Consider the following 23011-nt stretch of genomic DNA (forward strand, 5'->3'; position numbering starts at 1 on the left):
CACGGAAGACTTCTAAAAATGACCGAAAAGACAAAGGCAGAGTGGATGTGAGGACAATTACACTCTTTGTCTTCAAAGTTATACAAAGCATTTTAAAGAGGTCACACTCAATAAGACTCCACCTAAGAAATGAGAGTAACTTGAGAGTGTGTGTGCTATAGATAGAGCAGCTGTCCTCTACCACAAAGGGCAAACAAGCGGGTCTTCAGCCACCTGAGAGAATGACCCAACAGGTCCCCGTGTGCCCAGAGGAAAAATCAATGTGCCGCTCAAATTAGAGAACAATCTGATCTGCTCATATTAGCGAACAATCTGATCTGCTCGAATATTTATGAAAACATTTAGCTTCTTTGCCAATGCAAGGTGAATGGCAATTTCAAAAAGAGCTTGTGAACTGAGATATCACATTTCTGGAGCTATTTGGAAAAGAGTCTGTGTAACTGTGAAACACGCAAGACATTTGAAACCTGTGTAAAATTAGGCTACGACAAACACAGGACTGTCTGTCTTTTTGTACCCTATACTGCGCTGGTTCCAAACTGTACACCTGCTGCAATGAACACAATGTTCTTTTCATAAATCACTGTATTTATTCCCACACCATTATAGACCATTCAAACACGTGGAAAATCATGAAAAATCACTCGAGGTAAATTTAGAAGCACATTCTAACAGCAGTTTTTTAGTTGCTATATCACACTGTGGCAAGAACTTTTTTAAAGGAGCTCAGAAAGGTGCACATACTTTAGTGATTACTTTTGTGATTTGAGGTGTACTGAGACCCAGCATGATGGGTCAGTTTTTGGAAGTAACTAGCAATGCTACTAATGTAACACACATTTTCAGTAGCTCAGATGTTATTTGTTTTTCCCAAAAGTTCATTTTCCAATTAGTAGCAGTGTAGCACACTAAACTGACCTATCGGTAAGCCCCGGCCCCGCCCCTGTTAGTTACTGTTGCTAACTCGGACAAACAAACAGAGTTGCTAACTGACTTGCATAGATAGCCGTCAATGTGAAAACCTTGTCCCAAGATGTTTTTGGACACAGAAGAACCACCTCTTGTCGAGGAGCATTCAAGTGGGACTTAAATATGCCATGGAGGGATATATAAAAGATTTTAAAATAAACATGGTGGGACCATTAGAGGCTTTATATAAACGTACACTCAAAGTTCTTGATAGGAAGTCTGTATATTTTCATAATTGTACAATATTGAAAAAATATAATTTGCTGAGTTGGGAAAATATGATTAAATATGCCAATGTGTGCTTGATGTATAAAATTATCTATGGTTTAACTTCTCCCCCTCTCAGCCAATTAGTTACCATCAGAACAACTGCTTATCGCTCCACAAGAGGTGCGTTAAGAGGAGATTGCATTATACCACTCCGGCTGAGTAATTTTAGTCAGTCTGCTTTCTCTGTTAAAGCTGCACAGCAATGGAACGCTATTCCAGCAACTATAAGAGAATTAGATACATATCAATTATTTAGAGTTCATGTGAAGAAATGGTTTATTAATAATCAGGTCTGTCAACATTGAATTTATATCTGCTTGCTGTACATTTATTGTTTCTTACTTCTTATTTTATATTGAGATGGTTTTTATGTAGTGTGTTATGTATTTTACCTGTATTTGTATTTTTTAGGGTGACTTGTAATATTCTGTCCAGGGACTACAGATGAAAAATAGCCTTTAGGCTAATTCTGGTGCATTTACAGAAATGTTTTATTAATGTGCATTGTCCCTGTTAACTAAACAATCAAATAAAATCAAATAAATAAATAATAAGATGAATTTGGAAGCGAGGGTTTACAGATCACAATGCAAGCAGGAGAAGCCTCATGTTACGGTCGTCACGATCGCAGATGACAATATCCAGGATCAAGCACTGTTCATGTACCGCAGGGTATTCAATTAATTTACACTTAACCAGTCTAATATGGAGAGGCACTAAAATATAGACCTTCATTTATGTGTTTTTGACCTATACTATTACCCTCATCAATTTAGAACAGTTAGCTCTTTAGGTTTGTACGTTAGCATGGACTCACTAACTTTAAATGCCCCAGGCACATCGCTTGACAATTTTTGTATCATAAACACAATCAAACTGATGAGAGCTTCGGATCTTCGGTTTCTCTATGGCGCTGAAACCTAAAGATGTCCGAGATCTGGTCCCCACGTGCAACTGATACTCAACTGCCATTGGTTCATCTGTGTTTGAGGGGAGGGGCTTATCGATAGGTAAATTGTGCTCGATTTACTTTAGTGATATGGTTAGAATGATAATTTAAATAAATGGATTTTAAAAAAAGGTTACACTTTATTTTAGTGTCTTTGTTACACGCTTATTACTACTACTATACTATATATAGTAGTAATAACAGTAAGTTATGCATATTACATGCAACTAACTCTAAACCAAACCCTAATCCTGACCCTATAGTAAGAACGTTGTTAATTAATTTAATTAATAATTTAATTCATTAATATTACTCAGCACTTAAATGTATAATTACACTGTAACAAGGACCCCTTAAAGTTTTTTTCCCCCCAGAATTTATTTTCGTGTCCATGGAAGGAGGACAGTGTTGCGGTTTGTAATGACAAGACGTTTGATACATAATGACAGAATTTTCATTTTTGCTTTAACTTTCCTTAAACTTCATCCACATCTATTTCCTGTCTTTTCAATCACTGCCTATGCACTCTCTCACTTTCTCTCTCAGGTGTGTCTGTCTCCATGTCTAGTTCACGCTCTGTCACACCAGGACAGGCCACCCCTCTTGCTGTCTTCTACCCCCTCTCCCCTTTGCATTCTCTCCCTCTCTCTGTCTCCGGCTCTTTCTCTGGTGACAGCAAGGTGACAGTGAGGGATAGGTTGAGTCGTGTAGGACTGCCTGCTTTCCGAGAGATCTCACTGACAGTCGTGAGGTTGTCTGTAGTTCTGTCCTGACGCTTCCGTCACTTTTGGAGCATGTTCCTTTCTCTCAGCCAGCCGCAAACTCCTCCCAGACTCTTCAGGAACTCAACGCCAGGGGCGACAGAGCCAGTCCTGCTCCCCTGGGGAGATGCCATTCTGCGCTTGGCACAGAGGGGGCTCTGCGTGCTTTGGGTCCAAAACAACCCAGGACTGTCTTGACGCTTTCAATTCTTTCAATACAAGCTCGGGTGAAATGAATAAATTGCACCTGCTGATAGTACCATTTGTCTGCATGTGCCGTCTACATCACTTTAGAAATACATGCAAACGTGCCATAACTACTTAGTGTGTCATTGTTCGAAGAAGAAGAAAAAAATAGCCCAGCACAGAAACAAATTCTAATGTTCCAGGACAATTCCATGAGTTTTTAGTAGAAAAAGAACTAGTTAACCTAGAACAGGGGAGCCCAATCCTGTTCCTGGAGGTCTACATTCCTGCAAAGTTCAGCTCGAACCCTGATCAAACACAACTGAACCAGCTAATTAAGTTCTCCAGGAGCACTTGATAATTACAGACAGGTGTGCGGGATCAGGGTTGGATCTGAACTCCGCAGGTGGGTCGATTTCCAGGAATAGGATCAGGCACCCTTTTTCTCGAAATTGAGTGATTTCTTCTCACTTAGGGTCATGAACATTCTGAGGTGCTGTGGAATTTGGGTAAGGAATTTCTATTACAATTGTGACCCATACATTTCATGGTTAAAGGAAGGTCCACATTCCCAAAATAAGAATACATTTTTTTTTTCCATTTTTCAGCTACCCTGTGAGGGTATTCACATGAATGCATTTGGCAGACACTTTTATTTGAAGCAATGCATGCTGCATTGATGGCATAAATATTTATTAGCTCATGCATGTCAATTTTGCTGGGAATCAAACGCTTGCCGTTGCTAGCGCCACGCTCTAACATAATCATACCCCGAATTGTACAAATGTACAAAACAAGGGTTAAAACAACGATAAAAGATAAGCTCAAAGATAAACTATGAGATCTTTCAGAAAAAGACAACATTCCTGAAGAGTTTCAGCATCATGCCAGAGTTAAAGAAATTGACCACACCATCCTTTCCTGTTTCCAAACACTGTCCCTGGAAAGACAATGATGGTTCTTCTCTCATCTCACATTAGAACAGAACGCAGGGGAAGGCCCTGCTGGGGAGAGGCTCTTCTAGTGGCATAAACAAAGCCTTAGCATTCAACCAACACACACACACATGCAGTTCAGCGGATCAAAGAGAACTGCTTTAAAACCTCTCCCGGTGCAGCCACACAAACAAAAAGTTCTGGACCAGAAGTTAAAGCTCTTCAGAACAGACCCTGGCTTATGGGAGAACAAGATATGAGCTCAGATGTCAGGGAGTATTTATTAATGCTGACCAATTACATACCAAAATTGATAGAACCCTAAGCTTCAGCTAAAAATAATAAAAACACTAGTCACCTGTGGATGTCATCTATAAAGTGTGTCCCTGAAGGACACCATGACCATTACAGTTTTAAACAATGATCCTGTCTCTCATAAAGCCACACCAACAGGCTGTCAAACATACTGTTGGATAGACATATTGATTTTCTTCATTTGTACCAAAATAATATCCATCTCATACCCATCCTAATAAAGATACATAAAGATATTATAATGGCGTGTGAATTTGCATCTTTGTCAATCTGCTGCAATCTCTGCCTGTCAGCCTTCTTCGGAAAGAGAGACAGAAATCTGACAGCCTTATTTTCTAAGTCTTAATTATGATTTACAGCCTATCCGTCTCCACGCTGTGCCAAACCATCACAATCGCTGCTCATTTACACCCCGTGCAAAATGACTGCCTGCGAAACATTCTGGCAATGTTTCCACGACATTTGTAAAGCAGTCAGGGGAGTTATTCATTGCAGCCCTCGGGAGCTAGTGTGATCGTCAAGGATGGATGTAAATGTTGTTTAATTGTGGTGAATACATTTTCCACTCAAATTAAATGAATACTATAGGCTTTACAGATCGATGCAAAATGCAAATATAGAATGCAAATGTCCTTCATTCAAAAAAATACTATGCTGATTACAATTTTGAAATAAACTGAATGTTTATTTGTACTTTTTCCACTAATGTATCTACAGTATAAACATAATAAATAAATAAACAAACAAACAGTGTGAACATGCACAAATTGTGTGTGGGTCTGGGATAGACAACACATTTTAATAGTCTTTTCTCACATTAAAAAAAAGGCACCCTCTTCATAAAAACAAACAAATCATCCTCTCCAAGTCAAAGGGGCAGAGAGGGATCAGATGGATAAAAATGAAAGCTTAACAAGTAAACAAACTGCTTCATAAATTACACATCTGAACATTTAAACTTGGGGAGCGCCCTCCCCCTCTCCCAGAGTTATTGATTTTTGCCTCTCTGGTCCTGTTTTCCAAGACTAACAGACTCTTCTGGAGATCTTTTGGGTAAACATGAGTCTGGAGCGGGCAGCTTTGCTCCTGTGTTGACAGCAAGAGGGGAGGTTATCTGAAGGTTGATTGGGAAAAACAAACTTGCAGAGACGCTCTTGAACTATGCAGCAACTGTTCTCTCCTGCTATTCAATCAGACAGTCTCAAAGCTGTTGCTGTTGCCTCAGGTTTGTCTTACACCTGACACATTTAAATGAAAGATGCACCAAGGTTTCAGCAGAGGCTTGTGAGTCAATTAGTTGGAACCCTTGTGTTGAAACTTTCAAGAAATCAAGTATTAGGATTAGTTTACACTGTAGGTCTGTAGGAAAAAACTGAAGGTTCTGAGGTCTTCTGTGGTGATTCAGTCTACAAACTGAAGGTCAGAGCTAAGCATCCTGAGACTGAGTTAATGCATTGTTAATTTAGTGTTACACAATCTCCCCAAGTGGTTTACACACACACACACACACACACACACACACACACACACACACACACACACACACACACACACACACACACACACACACACACACACACACACACACACACACACACACACACACACACACACACACACACACACACACACACACACACACTCTAAAATGGACCCCTTTGACCCTTAACCTCTCTGCTCCATTTTCTCCATGATCAATAGTAGCGTGGGTCGAACAAATAAGCCCAGCCATCTATCCATCCCTTCAGCATGTTGTTTTCCTTCTCTCTCTGGTGATTGTGTGGAACTCTTGTTGACTTTTGCATCTCTCTGGAGGACTGGAGTGATCCGTCTCATCACAGAGTTCTGCTCTCCAGCAGTCTAGATTACCTACATTTATGCTCTGCTGGCCAACATATTGACCTCACTTAACACAAAACAGCCCTCAGTTGCTTTGTGCCATTAGACTATTTTATACTATTTGACGTGTTGGAACAGTCATGAGAGATTCATAGACAGGAAAGAGAGCTAACAACTTCCTTAAGGGATTTGAAGAAACCTCTAACTGATTCCCCAGTGGTTTTGCTACAGACATGTATGGTACATAAAATCTCCTGTTTCTAAGCAAACTTATTTGAATTTGGTGCTTGATGGCAAAGCCACACAAAAACTTTTAAGAGTGTTTTTCTTTCCATAAATAGCCAGATATTACTCTTCATTTTGCTCTCTTGAAATCCATGGGTAACTATGGTAACTGGACTTTTCTCCAGAGAGGAAGAGTAATTGTATGAGTTAGCAGAGGCAGAGCTACAGTCTACTAAGATGAGCAAAATTTGCCAATTATTATTTTTAGCTTCCAGTTCTCATTGAAAACATTTATAATATATGTTTTAGCTTTTACTTGGTTAATTCAATTGCTCTGCCTTCCCTGATATGCCTTGTACTTTGCGTTACGCAGTCAAAGGTACATTTTAAAGTTTAGATCAGGTAGAAATAGTTCCTTTATGTGATTTCGAACATCTTGAAAAACATTAATGGTAATTCGAGACATCATTCACTTATTTTCCAGTTCTTTGCATGAACTTTACATGAACCTTAAACATCAAAAAGAAGTGCTTTATTTATCAAGGGGACAAACCAGTTTTGCTTTAGTATTATTTATATGCTACTATTGTATTAATATTTAGAATTAACTTGTATTTTTATATTTTATTTTTCATCTTACTTTAATCTTACTTGATCTAATCTTACTAAGATCGATAGATAGATAGATAGATAGATAGATAGATAGATAGATAGATAGATAGATAGATAGATAGATAGATAGATAGATAGATAGATAGATAGATAGATAGATAGATAGATAGATAGATAGATAGATAGATAGATAGATAGATAGATAGATAGATAGATAGATAGATAGATCGATAGATCGATAGATCGATAGATGATAGGAGTGACAGTGCAGTCCATCTGATCTCTGCACTTCTCTATTGATCTGTTTACGAAGACTTTCATCTCTCATTAAAAAGACAATACAGTCACTGTATGACAGTGAATCTCTTTGTGGCATATCAGTGTTAAGATATGCTGCTTTAACCATTTTCAGGTAGATTACAGCAGACAAATACAGGGAGTGCTGACAAGAGTCAAGCCTGGCGTGAGAGAGCCTTCTCTGGGCAGGATTCGAATTACAGGGACCCTGGTTAAGTATGCAGGGGAGGAGAGGATGGGAAAGGTAAACTCCAGGGCAATCAATCAGCCGGGGACCCGGGGAGGCCAGGTCAGATTGCCCGACTCCATCAGAGAGCGGTGCTGTTCACTTTCTCTGGGCATGAGGCCATGAGAAAAGAGAGAAGAAAGAGAGAGAGGAGAAAGAAAGTGCTATAAGAAAGTAATGAAAAACACAGAAGCAGCAAATGGTATGGAGAAGCAAAATGTGAAAATGCAGTGAAAAACAAAGAAGTCCAAAAATAAGAAGTGACACAGCCTGGAATGGAACCGAGGACTGGCCTCTGCAGATGTAGCCATACATGTTGTGTTGCCAACCAACATAAAGACCTCCTCCGAGTGCTGGCCCTTCTACCACCTGAGGCTAAACAACAAACTGGTGCTGTTTTTATTAACATTGTGTCCCGTGTATACTTGACACCGTTTCTGCTGCCAGAGGACAGAGAGAAATGACAGAGTGAAAGAGAGAAAGAGCCAGCTTTCTCTAGCTGCAGTTTTCAGTCAAAAAGGACCTCTTTCCTTCATGGACAATCATGGCCGGTTGATCAGCCTATATCTACAGTACAAATACAGGACGTGATCTGAAACCGTTCTTAAGCCACGGGTTCTTCGGACACTGCTCCATGACATCTTTAAAAAACAAAACAAAACAAAAAACAAGCAAAAATATACAATGTAGTCCACTTTCATGTAAAGCTGCATAGCTGCATTCATTGCACCTATTGGTTAGCAGTCTTATATAAATAAAAAATACATGAATGATGTTTTTAAAAAATAAAATAATTGCTAAATAAATTGCTAAACAAATAGCTAAAATTACTTAATGGCTAAAATTACTTAATTGCTTAAAAGCTAGAAAATGTTAAATGGATATATAAATAAATTAATAACATTATTTATATAAAAACACATTTTATGTGATTCATTATAATTATTAAAACAAATGAATTGCTAAATTGCTAAACACGATAAATAAATAAATGAATGCTAACATGTTCACTACAAAAATTACAAAGTGGTTCAATTCACCGGTCTTCATTCTATGAAGAGCTGGATCAGGAATTGCTTTAGAGCTGGTGTTCAAGCAGCAATGCTGAAGACTGAAACTATCAAACGTCTCGGGAGAAAAAGATACATGCACAGGCCATTTGACCACCTGTCTCACTGTCCCGCACTTAGGCATCTCTCACTTTTACAAAAGCAAGAGGGAGCAAGAGAGAATGAGAGTGGGTGGGTGAGAGACAGATGAGTGTGAGATTTTAAGCATGCGTGACCTTGGGCAGCCATGTGGCAAACGCCATGCCCATGGCCCCTGTCGCATCTAGTGCACTCAAAAGCCCTGAGAGAGACAGAGAGCGATAGGTCCAGAATCTCTACACATCTCCTTAGTTGCCCTCACTCTCTGCACTTAAGAGGGTAACGTTGCTCTTGGTCTGAAACATTGCAAATGTCTGCCAGACCTTCTCTGGCCCTGTCGCTCCTTAGTGGCACGGGCGACGTGCGCATGTGTGTGTAGTGTGTTTGAAGATCTAGACATTGTTGAATATGGACCTGCGTGAAAGATTGAGATCGCCATGCCGCACACAGACTACCGCACAAACACACACTCCTCTGGGGTCCTCAAAAGAGGACAAGAATCCAATTTTCAATTTACAGTTGAGTGGGAAATGTGGCCATCCCTTGAGAGCCTGAAGCATCCATCACCCTCACTTTCTGCAGTGGGTGGAAAGGTGGGTTGTGTACGAGTATGTGTGTTTACGTGTATCCATGTGTGTGCACGTGTCTGAGATCCATTAGTGGGAAATGTGTGAGGTGGTGAAGAGAGCTGTCACTGAACTCTAAGCCCACACAATTACTTGAATGTGACTTACTTGAATTACTCTAAACGAGAACATATGAAACACATGTTTATCTAAAGTATAAATAATTATAAAAAAATATCAATAAGTATAATAACATCTTGACCTAATTAATTGCTAAAATAAAATTGCAAAAAAAAATCCACTTCTATTACATCTTCACTGTGTATTCAACTAATACAAACAATCAAATCCTGCTAAAATTGATTAGTTTAAAAGACATTTCTGTGACAATGTAGAAACGTTTAATTCCATATGCCTCTTAAACGGACGGTCCTCATGTTACTCCAAATATACAGGCATTTCTTTCTTCTGGGGAACACAGGCACACACAAACAAAAAAGATATTATGAACAATGTTGGTGACCAAACAGTTTTGGTTCCTATTGAAATCCATTGTATTTTTTGTCCAAATAACCAAAGTCAATGGGAACTGAGTTACAAAGGTTACCAACATTCTTCAACGTATCTTATGTTCTACAGAACATGAGTGGACTATCCCTTTAACCAACATTTAGTACACAATCCCAAGGGAGTTTGTCTGCATTTAAGTGTGCAGGACAGAGTGTCGTGCAGGAGGTTTGTACTTACATGCTGTGGAGGACACACCAGCCACAGTGAGGATCTCCAGAACCCAGACACTCGTTGCAGGACGAATACTGCTGGCAGGCCTCCACTGGGACGCGGGTCAACTGGAGACAGAGAAAGAGAGGTTAGGTTATGTGTGGAGTGAGACTTTGAGTCATTTATGTCTCTCTCACATTGTTCACACTGACTACAACATTAAAGGCGAACTCAAGTCAACTGTCTCATCGCAAAGGTTCATAGTGTCAAATCTCATTGAAAATTAACAACTTCTGGTTGTTCACTGAAATGTGTGGATGGAATGACATTTCCCAGGGTTTTATATCATGTGCATTAGATTTTTTTCATCATAAAACTGATAACAGCTTAAACTTTAACGCAAACAGAAAGCAGAAAGACTGTGAAGAGGCAAAAAACACAAGAATCATTAGAACACACATGCAACCATTCGATAAACATGGCGTTTGGTCACACAGCGGGATAAGGATCTGCCAAGAGAGCTCATCCTGGGATGTCAACTCCAGCTAAGGCATCTTACCGCTTACAGCCAATTAACACTTGAGAACCGGAGAGACGCTGTGGCACAAGATGGGAAACATACCGAACTGAGCCGAACCAAAGGAGAAATCTGCACTGAAATACACATAGTACGTAAGAGCTGTGAAGGTTGAGGACCCTCTGCCATCTCTGTCTCCATGGCTACGGCCCGGAGCCCCAGCTTTCTATTGCCTTGATTGATAACTTGTCACTGGTGGATGACTACTGTCCATCACAACTTAGATGACAGCTGATAGGTCCAGAGCGGTCAGGCTGGGGGAATGACAGATAACATTACTGGCCTCATAACAGTGGCGTTTTTATTCTTTAAAAAAAAATGGGCCTTTTCCCTCATTTCAATCAGGCTTGAGAGTGAGACTGCATTTTGGGATTTAGACGATTTGACTATAACATTTATAAGAGCCGAGTGACCAGTCGCAGTGAATCATGGCTCATATTTAAGTGCATCGCTCTTGTTCTGGTGTCAGCGCTTATCCATCAGCGTGTAGTTGCGTCTTGAAGTGTCAAACTATCTGTCTTTCTGGAACATTCTTACAGATATCTCAGGGACATTTACATGAAATGATTTGGACACAAATGAGTTCCAAACAAAGCAAAAAAACTAAAATCAAGACATAACGCCTATTTGAGTCCGTTTTGCGAGGCGATGCGAGGTCATTTCAGCCTTTTTTGTCAATGTTTTTCAAAACTACCCAGGAGACAGAATTATCTACTGCCTTCTGACGGAAAGCACCGGATGTAATTGAATATTCCAACTCAGAGTGTACAAAGAGAATAAATCATCATGAAAATCTCTTTTGACCACTGCAAAGAGCCGTAAGGCTACTACTGGCCACTAACGAGAATTTGGGTATTTGGCACAATGGGAATTACATGAATAAAATGACATGGCCACCCCACCAGAGACACTGGGAGTTTGGAAGAGAGAACAAATCCTATTGGGTACACAGTCAAAATGGGCAATTTCGGAAATTTGTGATGTAACTGTGCATGTATAGGGCAAACCTTTGGGTTTGTTAAACAACAAAAGCCCAGCCAGTCATATTGTTCCAAAAAAGACTTTAAAGGGTTAGTTCACCCAAAAATGAAAATTCTGAAAAAATGAAAATTCTTACCCTCATGTCGTTCGACACCCGTAAGACCTCCGTTCATCTTCGGAACAGAAATTAAGATATTTTAGTTGAAATCTGATGTCTCTGAAAGTCCTCCATTGGCTCAATGGTACTCTACACTGTCAAGACCCTTAAAAGGTACTAAAGATGTCGTTACAAAGTCCATCTCACTACAGTGGTTCTAAAATAACTTTATGAATCGGCGACAATAGTTTTTGTGCGCAAAAAAACCCTAAATAACGACTTACATAGTGATGATGATTTCAAAACAAAGCATCATGAAGCTTCGAAGCATTATGAATCACTGAGCCGAATGATGATTCGGATCGCGTGTCAAACCGCCAAACTGCTGAAATTTGGCGATTCAAACCGCTGAATCGACTCAGTGATTCATAACGCTTCGAAGCTTCATGATGCTTTGTTTTGAAATCATCATCACTATGTAAGTCGTTATTTAGGGTTTTTTTGTGCACAAAAACTATTGTCGCCGATTCATAAAGTTATTTTAGAACCACTGTAGTGAGATGGACTTTGTAACGACGTCTTTAGTACCTTTTAAGGGTCTTGACAGTGTAGAGTACCATTGAGCCAATGGAGGACTTTCAGAGACATCAGATTTCAACTAAAATATCTTAATTTCTGTTCCGAAGATGAACGGAGGTCTGATAGGTGTCGAACGACATGAGGGTAAGTAATTAATGACAGAATTTTCATTTTTGAGTGAACTAACCCTTTAATTAATCCTCAATGTATGTGAATAAAAGCCTAAATATTAAATCTGATCATCATAAAGCAATTGTGTCTCTTCAGAAGACTTGGATTAAACTGCTCGATTTATATGGATTACATTTACAGTGTCTCCATGACATTTTGGAAGCGTCAATTGGTGGAATGGACTTTCAATGGATGAACAGAGATCTTTCTGGTTTCATTAAAAAAAAAATCTTAATTTGTGTTTCGAAGATGAACGAAAGTCTTACAGGTTTGGAGCAACATTAGGGTAAATAACTGATTAATGGATTTTCATTTGTGGGTGAACTATTCCTTTAATTGGCAGACAAAAGCATGAGTGGAATGTAAACGCTCTCATCCTGAAAAACATTCATTAAAAATCATCCTAGTAACTACATCATGTTATGTTCTTATATTACAATTAGAGAATAAACATGCTGTGTTAGTCTTAAACAGGCCCTTTTAGACTCATTTCATAAGAAACAAGATGATGTGAAATCTCTCTCAAAAGACTCTGCTGTCTAAAAGCACATCCATTTGAACTGTATCTAATGCACTCTGATTTCTCCATCCCAGAGGCTTTTGCAGGAACATTTTGACTGGGATTCACAGTGAATAGAGACTTTTCCAACAGAATGAGAGAAAGAAAGAAAACGCAGTCCTCTGAATGGCTTTAAAGGGATAGTTACATTTACAGCTATTAGAGAAAGATAAAGAGCATAAGAGAAAAAAGCAGTGGGTGAAAAAGAGAGACCAAGAGGTTGCGACTGAAAGAGGGCATCCTTTGGAAGAGTGCTCCAGATGGCTCGATCTCGCTGCTGCGTCTGTGGTTCTAAATCCAGGAGAAAAGTCATTTCTCTCTTGTCACGCACACATGATGCCTGTCAGCTGGTCTCGGTGCCGCCACAAAGCCCCCCGTCACTCCCCGGCTGCACACCTGAATTCTCTTCCTCCATTTCACAGCTATGAAGAGGTAAATTATCAGGCATTGTGATAGAGCGCCTGCCTTAGCATAGGGGGTCTGAGAGACTGCAGGTTAGGCCTTAGTGAGCAGAGAGGGAGATTGACTCTCATTACCTTTAGAAAATGATAAGGGTTTAGGAGTCGCCCGTGAAATTCTCCCCTCTAATACGTCGGGCTTCCTTCCCATTTATGAAAGAGATTGTTGCGCTTGTGGAAATGTCTGTCTCACGCTCCGTATGTGTGTGTGGGGTGAAATCACAGATTGTGAAGGCAAGAGCTTTCACAAAGCATCAGATCTGTATGCAACATGCACACATGATCTCTGAATTTAATAAGAGAGCAACCCACAGATGAAATGTATCTCATGTGTAAGTATGTATGCGTGTGTGTGTTCATACTTCATTCAGCTAGGCATAAACCCCACATGCATCACATGTTGTGAACAGCAGGCTATTTTTAGGGCAGAAGAGCCATCTGTCTGCACACCTCTCTTTTAATAATAATACTTGATAATATGAGATTTTCACATTTTCTGAAGAATATGTGAGTGGTGCCTGCCTTCGCGAAACCTGCCGCCACAATGCCGATGTGTTTGCCAGGACATTGCAATGCTGTTTTTAAGGTGTTCTGAGTGGTTTGTAGGGTGTTGCTAGTTTATTCTGGATCATTAGTGGCCCAAATCAAGACTCCACCCTCAAGCTTCTATTATATTCACATCTCTAGATATTAGGGCTGCCTCTCAATAGCATCTTCTCGTCAAATAACGTTTAGTCGACTTAGTCAACCAATATTTTATTAGTCAGTTAGGTCGCAGAAAAAAAAAAAAACACAGGACGGCAGGTCCTTGTGGTAATTACAGTATGCCGGGCAGGAAATCCAAATGCTTGCCAATCATCCATCGACCTCAAACATGGCTCATCATTTGAAACATGCAAGTTAGGAGCTATTATTAATAATAGCTATTATTAGGCGCATATACAAGTGTTTGTGCGGAGTGTGGAAAGCAGCTAAAGTATAGCGCGCTTTACTGCACGACATGGAGGTGCCGGCGCGATTATGATTATGCTTATTTTAGCATACACTATTTTTTGATCCCCATCTTATCCCTATCATTTTTTGCTCCGTCTCAACTTCATCATCCACTAAAAATTATATCACTAAAAGTGCAAAAGCCAATATAACTTTTTTGAATCAAAAACACACTGTGTTAACTGATTCACAAACAAATGAATCATTTGAGACAGTCCTTTTAATGAATTATGCAAAAAGAAAATCATGTGTTAAATAAATGGCAATTAAACAAATTAGGGTTTGGGTGCTGTTGATCATTTAAAAAAAAAAAAAAAGTATAATTTTTTTACGTTCCCTATTTAATTCACGGAATATGTAAAATAGGCAATATACCTGTAATAGATATATCCAAATGGATCAGAATCGAATCAATTAGAATCCAATTTAAACACAAATTCAAAATCATACCAGGAAATATGTAATTCTTCTTAGGTAGCACATACTTTAATATGCCACACACTTCCTGTTAGATGCAGCGAGTGAGTCTATGAATAGCGCACTCCACTGGTGCAGAGTGGATGTGCACTCTCTGCCTTGGCTAATACTTGACAGTGAATTCTGCATTTCGTCTCAGTGGCCCACAACAGAGCGCACTTTAACACACTCCCGACGGCGATAGAGAGAGACGGAGACAACAGGAGGAGGAGGAAGACAAATGTGTCCAGAAAGAGGACTTCCCGCTGCCCTTATGAGCTGGAAAAGGAGTGGCGCCGACTGAGGAATCTCATTATGTCGTAAATCCGTTAGATTATTAGTCATTTATCTGAGAGCTCTGTAAAAGGATTGGGACCAGCAGATAATGAGGCAAACTGACAAATGACACTGCCCAACAGATTAATGCAGCCTTTAACATCTCTCGCTCGGTTTCGAAAACTAGCTGCTTACGGAGGTAGCATTTTAAAGCATCACACATAGGCTCGCTCTAAACACTTCTTAAAGTGAGTCTGTGTGAGTATGTATGCAAATATAACTATATAAGAGCTTCCAAAATAGTTGTGACACTCCACCTGAGTGTTTTCTGCTCGTCTAAAGATTGACCTGCTGCGTGTCAAATTAAAAGCATGCAGGCTCATCATCGCCGGTTTTGTAATACCTGGTCATCAAGCCTACTTTAAATCACCCTACTAACCCTAATCAAATAAAGTCCTCTTCCATTTCTCTCTCCTCATGAAATCCGTCAGTAAATCCCACAGACCTGACTGACTGGCAGAGTTTCTCAGTCGTCGTGGAGCTGAGCTGTGGTTTATTATGGCGTCTAATCCACTGGGCTCATCTGCAGCTCAACGTTCCTCTGCTGGCATTAACAAACTTCCTCTGACTCACTGAGAGTCATTTCTAGTTCTTTTGTACATCCATGATAGTTCAAGGCATACTGATGCTGAACCTAAGCCAGGGACACACCAAGCTGACGGTCAACCATTGGGCAACGTCTGGCCGTTTTTGAGCATCTGCCGACTTAGTTTTGCAGTGGGTTCCGCAACGTTGTCTCTAGTCGGAGGTTGTCGTTTTTTTTTGGGGGGGGGGCCGATTCAACATGTAGAATTGGCATTGGGACGTCGGTGAGAGAGAAAACTCTGATAGGCTGTTCAGTTTAGCAAACGAGTCAGTGCACTGAGAGTCATTTCAAGCTGTTCTTTTGTACATCCATGAAAGTTCAAGGCAGACTGATGCTGAACTTAAACCAGGGACACACCAAGCTGACGGTCGGACGTCGGGCAACGTCTGCACCGTTGGCTCTAGTCAGACGCTGTCGGGGTTATTTTGGCCGATTCAACAGAATTGGCGTCGGACTATCAGTGAGAGAGAGAACTCTGATTGGGTGTTCAGTTTAGCAAAAGTAATGAAAGCAAGCAAAGAAGTCATGACGACAGACAGAAGGCTGTTCTAATTTTATGTCATCTTACCTGAGTATTCCACTGAGCGAATATTTTCATAATAACATGAGCAGAGAGGAATAAAGAACGTGATTGATCGTTGTTTCGCTTTCCCTCTTTGAATGACGAATATATCTGCTTAAATAGACAGTTATCTCCTTTACACGCAGGCGCCTGTAGTCCTTTCGGTGTGTTCAAGTACAGATTTTTTCCCCCAACGCAGACGATGCGAGGTGACAACACAGTCAGCTTTCATCAGCACTAGTTCTTTGGCGTCGGTTTGGTGTGTCCCTATCTTAACATGAAAGGTGACTGAATATTTCAAATCCTATCTACATACAAAATCTGCATATAAACAGCTACTTTGGACACCAGATTTGAGAAACAGCATATATACAAGACTACGTACAGTACATTTAGTTGTGTTTCAGTTTTTACTTACTATCTTACTGAAAATATACAATTAAACATTTTTGTGTGAGTGTTAGGTTTATAGTTAAGGGATGGAAAATGTCATCTCATAATAAAACAATGGAATTATCCACCATTATCGAAAAAAACAAACATGTTTGATTGTGTGTGAGACAGTCGCCCTTATCAGCGGCATAATGGCGTGTTTGAAGAACCGATGAGTCACAGAATCAACAGGCTTCAGGGAAGAAGTGAAATTTGTTGTCCTGTGACAGAACAATATCTGCCATACAACACGTTAAGCTTGACCCAGCCAATTACCTGATGATCAAACATTAGCTGAGCTTCAGCCAATCACAGAGAAGCACTAAAAAGAAATGAATAAAATGAAATGTCAAACTCAAAAACGGCAGCTAACACTAGCACAAGTACACACTCATATAAAATCTAACAACCACACAAGTAAAGACACAAGCACACGTATCCCCTCTCTTTCCGTATTTGCCCATTTTTGGATGTTTAACCACCAGTGAAGCAGAAGACAGATGACAACATCTCATCATAACTGATTTATGAAATGAATCCATCAATGTCCATCTTAAATGAATCTCACTGCAAACGTGTGCACGCACACACAGCCTGGCTGACGAGAAATATTGTTGTCATTTGGGAATCAGAGGGGGTCATGAAAAGTGCATTCATACGTGTATATGGTGCTTGTCTGTGGAAGATGAACGCTGGTAATATGAGCTGCGATGTTCTCCTCTCTCACAGTAACAAACACAGCAGCACTGAGCTGTTGCCAACTTAATTACAATGTCTCATTAACACAACGTCAAATATTTATACAAAAATTTTGAATCCATTTGCAGTTTACATACACTCACAGACACGGACACATTTATATAATTGTGAGTACCTCCTATTGTTGTCTATTTTTCATAAAGCAATTGACCCGATATTGGATCGCTTTGTGTTTATACGGTTCTGGAAGTCAAGAATGGTCTACTTGTGGTCATTTATTTATATTAAACTGTATATGGAAAAATTTAATGCTAGACTAATCATAACCTTAAACTTCTAACAGTACACTATTCAGACTCATCAAGTGGGTCCCCACAAAGCTGCGTTTCTGTCTATCTTTCTGGAGACATTTGGTCGAAATCTGACATGCATCCATCCCCAGAACCGCAGCGGGTGCTCAGGTCTGGTAGCTGGTCATAGTCATGGTTAAACAGGCTGTGCCCTTCCATGCCCTGGGGGTTTCACAGACGGAAAATGCAATTATGTGCGCTGTGAACCCAGCCACTCTGTGTGCTAACTGGATTTACATTCAGGCCTTGATACTCCACTCCCGGCCGTCACACAAACATATCAGAGCTGATTCTGTCCAGACGACATCATTAGGCCTACAGGCACCAAAACCAAGAACCACATCACTAAACGCACTATAGAAAACAGATCAGAGTACACACACACAAACACATGCGGAACGAACTAACAACACTGACTTTCTAGCTTCTAAACAGGCATTTTATTGATTTTAAAAGGTAAAGTGGGTGATTTTTGTGCTACTTGCACCGTTTTCTGAACACTCATTGGTCCATTGGTCAGCCAAACTCACTGCAATGTTGAGCCAATGTTGCACTGTCAAGCCGCTCAAATGAGTCATGCTGAGAACAACACAGCTTTGTTTACATGCATTGGAAAAATCAACCAAGCAAATGTCTTACTAGCGCTGCGTTTATGCGGAGTCTGAATTACTGTAATTACGAGATAGCAACTTGGAGATTCTACTTGGAGATGTTCTACTTGGAGTCCTCAGACTCAGAATTGATGTGTTTTTTATGATATGGCTCAATGCAACAATGGATCCATATGCAGCATTGTTATTGATGACAGAAAAATCCAAATTTTAAGTTCAAGCAGTCGTGAAAAGGTTTAACCAGTCGAAGCCAAGTGTGCCGCCCAAGTCCTGAAAAGTGAAGCCAAAATGTTTTGATCGCCCCCAGGTGGTTGTCCCAGTATAGGTCATAAACCCTGTCCATGCAATCGAAGGGTATGCGAGACAAACTAAACAATCAATTTACACTTCAACATTTTTTTTCCAAAGATAGTTTGTCATTTTAGGTTGTTTTTATGGCGCTCAAGTGTTCAAATTTTAAATAAGTTTGGTTTTAGTTAGTTATATGATGCTGTAAAATCGGGGGGTATGACGTCATGATTGACAGATGAGATTGACAGCTTTTCTGAGTGAAGTAGTCACTGAGGCATCAACAGACTTTTAAGGATTTTTGGGAGGAGATTGGAAACTTTAATTTATACATTTCCATAACTGTTTATTTCCCACAACATGAGTTGTTCAGCAGTAAACTTTGCTAACCTATTCTGCGTGCGTGTGGGTGGGGCCTTAATACTGTGGCTTCACTTCACACTCCCTACTGTGTAGACTCGGGTCCCGAATCAGCGGAAGATGCCAGCGTCATATTGGGATATTGGCGGCTTCACTTTTCTACAATGCAAGAGAATGAAAGTGCATCACCATATTTTTTTACAGTCTATGGTTCGAAGCTCATTACTATGGTAATTTTAAAATATATGGTAATTATGGCTATGATACGAAATGGAAGAAAAACCCCAAAAGGAGATGCCAAAAAAAGAAAAAAAAACTCTAACTTTATCCCTCAAATACAGTATAACTACAAATCCTGGTGTTCTATGTGTGTGCTTGCAAACTGACATTTGTGTGTCCATTCAAAACTCCTTTAATTACAATGAGCATTTCAGGAGAAATTCCTTTGCTCTAGATGACTAAAATTCCCCCGAAAGTTTGCCAAATGCATCCAGACATCCTGAGTCCCTCTATTCACTCAAACACAATGGGCTGCAGTCTAAGTAGGCCACTGCAATAACACAACGAAGCGTTCTCCAGATCCGGATGTCACACCGGAGGATTGGCAGAGAACGCTGCATATGGGACCGCCGTTAAATGGCAGCTCGTAATTGAAATGAAAGGTCGTCTTTATTAAACCTGTTCTGATGAGGCGGCAGATGCCTTATCCCACCTATGAATGCCCATAGCTGATCTGCAACGAAAGAGTTTGACTTTGAGCTGTTTGGCTGGTGTGAGACACACTTAAATTATTAACACTTATACTACCTGCAGTTTCAACTTGCCCTACATGAATTATGGATATGCTGCAAGCATGAGAGTGTAGAGAAGCCACCGTCTCCAGCCTGCTTTGGGACATGGCTGTTATGAAACACACACAGAGACAAAAAATCAATTTAATTTCCCTGAAAACAGGGAAAACGAGCATCGATTCCTCAGATTCAAATGAAGCCATTGAATTAACACTTGTCTTAAATTGCGGACAGAACGTTCTAGGGCAGGACAAAGCCCAGGCGTACGTGCTCACCTCTGACGGGTTTAGCACAAAAGACTGATCCGAAAATCCGGTGTAAAATGACAGTAAACTGCGGGAGAGAAGAACACAACTTCCATTTGGATGGTACTTAGACGACAAAAGGCTTTAATGTGCCAAGACCAGTAATTTGTGTAACTCCATTGAGCTCTGAACCTCACTGTCATTAATTTAATGCAGGAGGAACTATAGCCGAGGCCTCTGTCATTAGCGCGCACAGCTGTCCCTCTGACCACACACACGCATCTGACGCTGACATTGTCTAAAGTTACAATAAAAAACACTTTGCCCAAGAAGAAAGGATGACAAACGTGGACAAAAAGCCAAGCACAATAATTAGCTGCGAGCTCTGATAACTGTAATCTGCATCACTCTCAACAGACAGTCTGGCCCCTTTCCTTAAAAAGACACATTTATCTTGCTGTTTAAAATGATACAGGGAAGTAGCCAGATTTAATTAGAGGGATAATCAGGGGATTAATTAGAAAGAGAAAGTAAGAAAGGGAGAGAGAAAGAGACAGAGAGAGAAGGAAGTAACAAAAAAAAAAGAGTGATCAATAAAGGTAAAAGTTGCTCTATTGTTAAAATGAAGTCACCAGTAAAAAATAGTTTGGAATTCATAAAATAAAAGTGTGTCACCTTTCCGCATGAATTATATACTGTACAAACAAATGTATCTTTTTAGATCAAAGCAATAATATAATTTCCAACCGTTTTGCCAGAAGTGCCGTACTTAAATGGACTAATTTTGCCAGTAATTTTGAACTTATTAATTATGTCGTCAAAAGCCACAATAATATACAACAGTGCCTATTAACAGTCCAGCAGTATCCAACAGTCTCTATTAAAGTTTTATAAACCATAATTCATACCAACTAGAATATAAACCAAAGTATAAAAAACTATTGGTTTCAAGATGTTGATTCTGTACATGTAGAAATATCATTTTACTTTTTTTGTGTGCAAAATATACATATACTGTATATACACAAATATACGTAAACATTTAAGTTGTTGGAAAGCGTAGGGAGCCTGCGTTACATCATTTGCAGTGCTTGGGTGGGCGCTAAAGAGTTCTTTTGACATGATGTGCTTTTTCAATTCTTTGATTAGTGGAGATTTCTTTGCAGAATCATGGGTAATGTAGTTTTTCACCAGGAATTATAAACAATTATTTACATAGTTTAAATTACCGACAGTTGACTGTGGCATATAAAGACAGCCATATACAATTAGAGGCAAGGGTCAAAGGTGAAAAATGGTGTTTAAAATGACTTAAAATAAGATCTTAAATTAAAAACATTCCACTGTGGTGGACTTCTGTGTGTCAGATGGCTCATACAGTATAACCTGGACATCAACAGGCTTGGTTTCATGGGAATTGTGATCAGTGTTGTTGTCACAGTTGACCTCAGCAATGACTCAGTAGGGGGGACTATGGGCTCTCGCACCCCAGCACAACTTGAGCTGTGTTCAACCAATCAGCCATAATCACACACATAACCCAGACCTCCTCAGCTCCCAAACACTATCATTCCCTGCCTCCAGACCCCTTACATTCCCTCCCTCCATCTCTTTCACTCCGTGTCTTTAAGGTTGGGCCAGCAGGAGATTATCGACCTACTGTTCTTGTTTTTCTTCTCCGCTCACCCGCAGGGAATTTATATGATGGTGTGTGCTCATGATTATTCTAGAATACACTACATTTGGGATGTAGGCAGTTAATACAAAAATGAATATGCATAAATTAATGTTCCAGCTTATTAAACCTACTATTTTTCTTGTGTACACTTAATACACTTGTGACTGCTCTTTTTGTATCATGTGGAATTTCCAAGCAGCCCCCAAGCTTTATAACACAGAGACCACATGACCACCTCACAAAGGTGACACAAACAAAAAAAAGAGTGCATGTGTGAAAGAGTTTGAGGTACGAGTTAATGTTTTAAGTGGTACAGTTTGTGTGTGTGTGTGTGTGTGTGTGTGTCTGTCTGTGTGTGTATGCGTGCGCGCGCGCGCATGTGTGTGTGTGTGTGCGTGCATGCATGCGCACACGCATGTGTGTGTGCAAGCGTGGAGCAGATGCACCAGGCTCGACCGCAAAAACAGTCATGAGAATTTCTGCATTTTGTTATCAGTCATAAATATTAATGCAGACATCTCAACCACAGAGCTGGAGACAAACTGTGAGAGCAGGATAGACAGACAGAGCGCGACTGAGACCAAAAAATGGCAAGTCTCTGTTATTCACAGCAAAACAAATGAACGTGTAAACACTGAAATGAAAACAGAGTCTGAATGAGATCTGAATCTGTGCAAATATATTAATAAGATATTTTACACCACAAAACTATTTCAGTGAAAGATTCATCAAAATTATTCAAACAGAAAACCTGGGAGTTTGTTATTCGCACTGTATGTTTATGTCCAGCCATGAGGACAACACAATCTTGGCATTATTTGACATCACACTCATTTAAGATCACAACTCAGGTAAAATATAATTTGGTTTGCTGTGGTGCTGTAGATTCAGCAGCGGTGCTAGTGATGCAAGAAGCACTGTGTTACATCACAGATCATTAAATTTTAAAGCAAACTAGATTAAATCTTTCATTGCACACGTGTGCTGGAAGAGGGGGCAGACATACAGGTGGGATGAGAGAATGCATGTTCACTAAATAGCTTCTAAATATATGCATGATTCCCCAGTAGATGTGTTCCCCTGATGTTTGGGACTAAACAGAAACCAGACGACAACTCTCTAACTGGGCTAATAGGCTAATTGCAACAGGGCGAGATAATTCATTGGCAGAACACCACAGGTCC

At 40.0% G+C, this 23011-nt stretch overlaps 1 protein-coding gene across 1 annotated transcript in view; it reads right to left on the reverse strand.

The window, feature by feature from the left end:
* plxna4 (plexin A4) overlaps positions 1-23011 on the reverse strand; it is a 220684-nt gene that overhangs the window by 66318 nt on the left and 131355 nt on the right. Inside the window, exon 5 of the mRNA XM_079816393.1 lies at positions 10046-10146. Within this exon, the coding sequence (XP_079672519.1) occupies positions 10046-10146 (101 nt within the window). The remainder of the gene's footprint in view (positions 1-10045; positions 10147-23011) is intronic.

Source organism: Gobio gobio (assembly GCF_949357685.1).
Source record: "Gobio gobio genome assembly, chromosome: 5".
NCBI classification, from domain to species: domain Eukaryota; kingdom Metazoa; phylum Chordata; class Actinopteri; order Cypriniformes; family Gobionidae; genus Gobio; species Gobio gobio.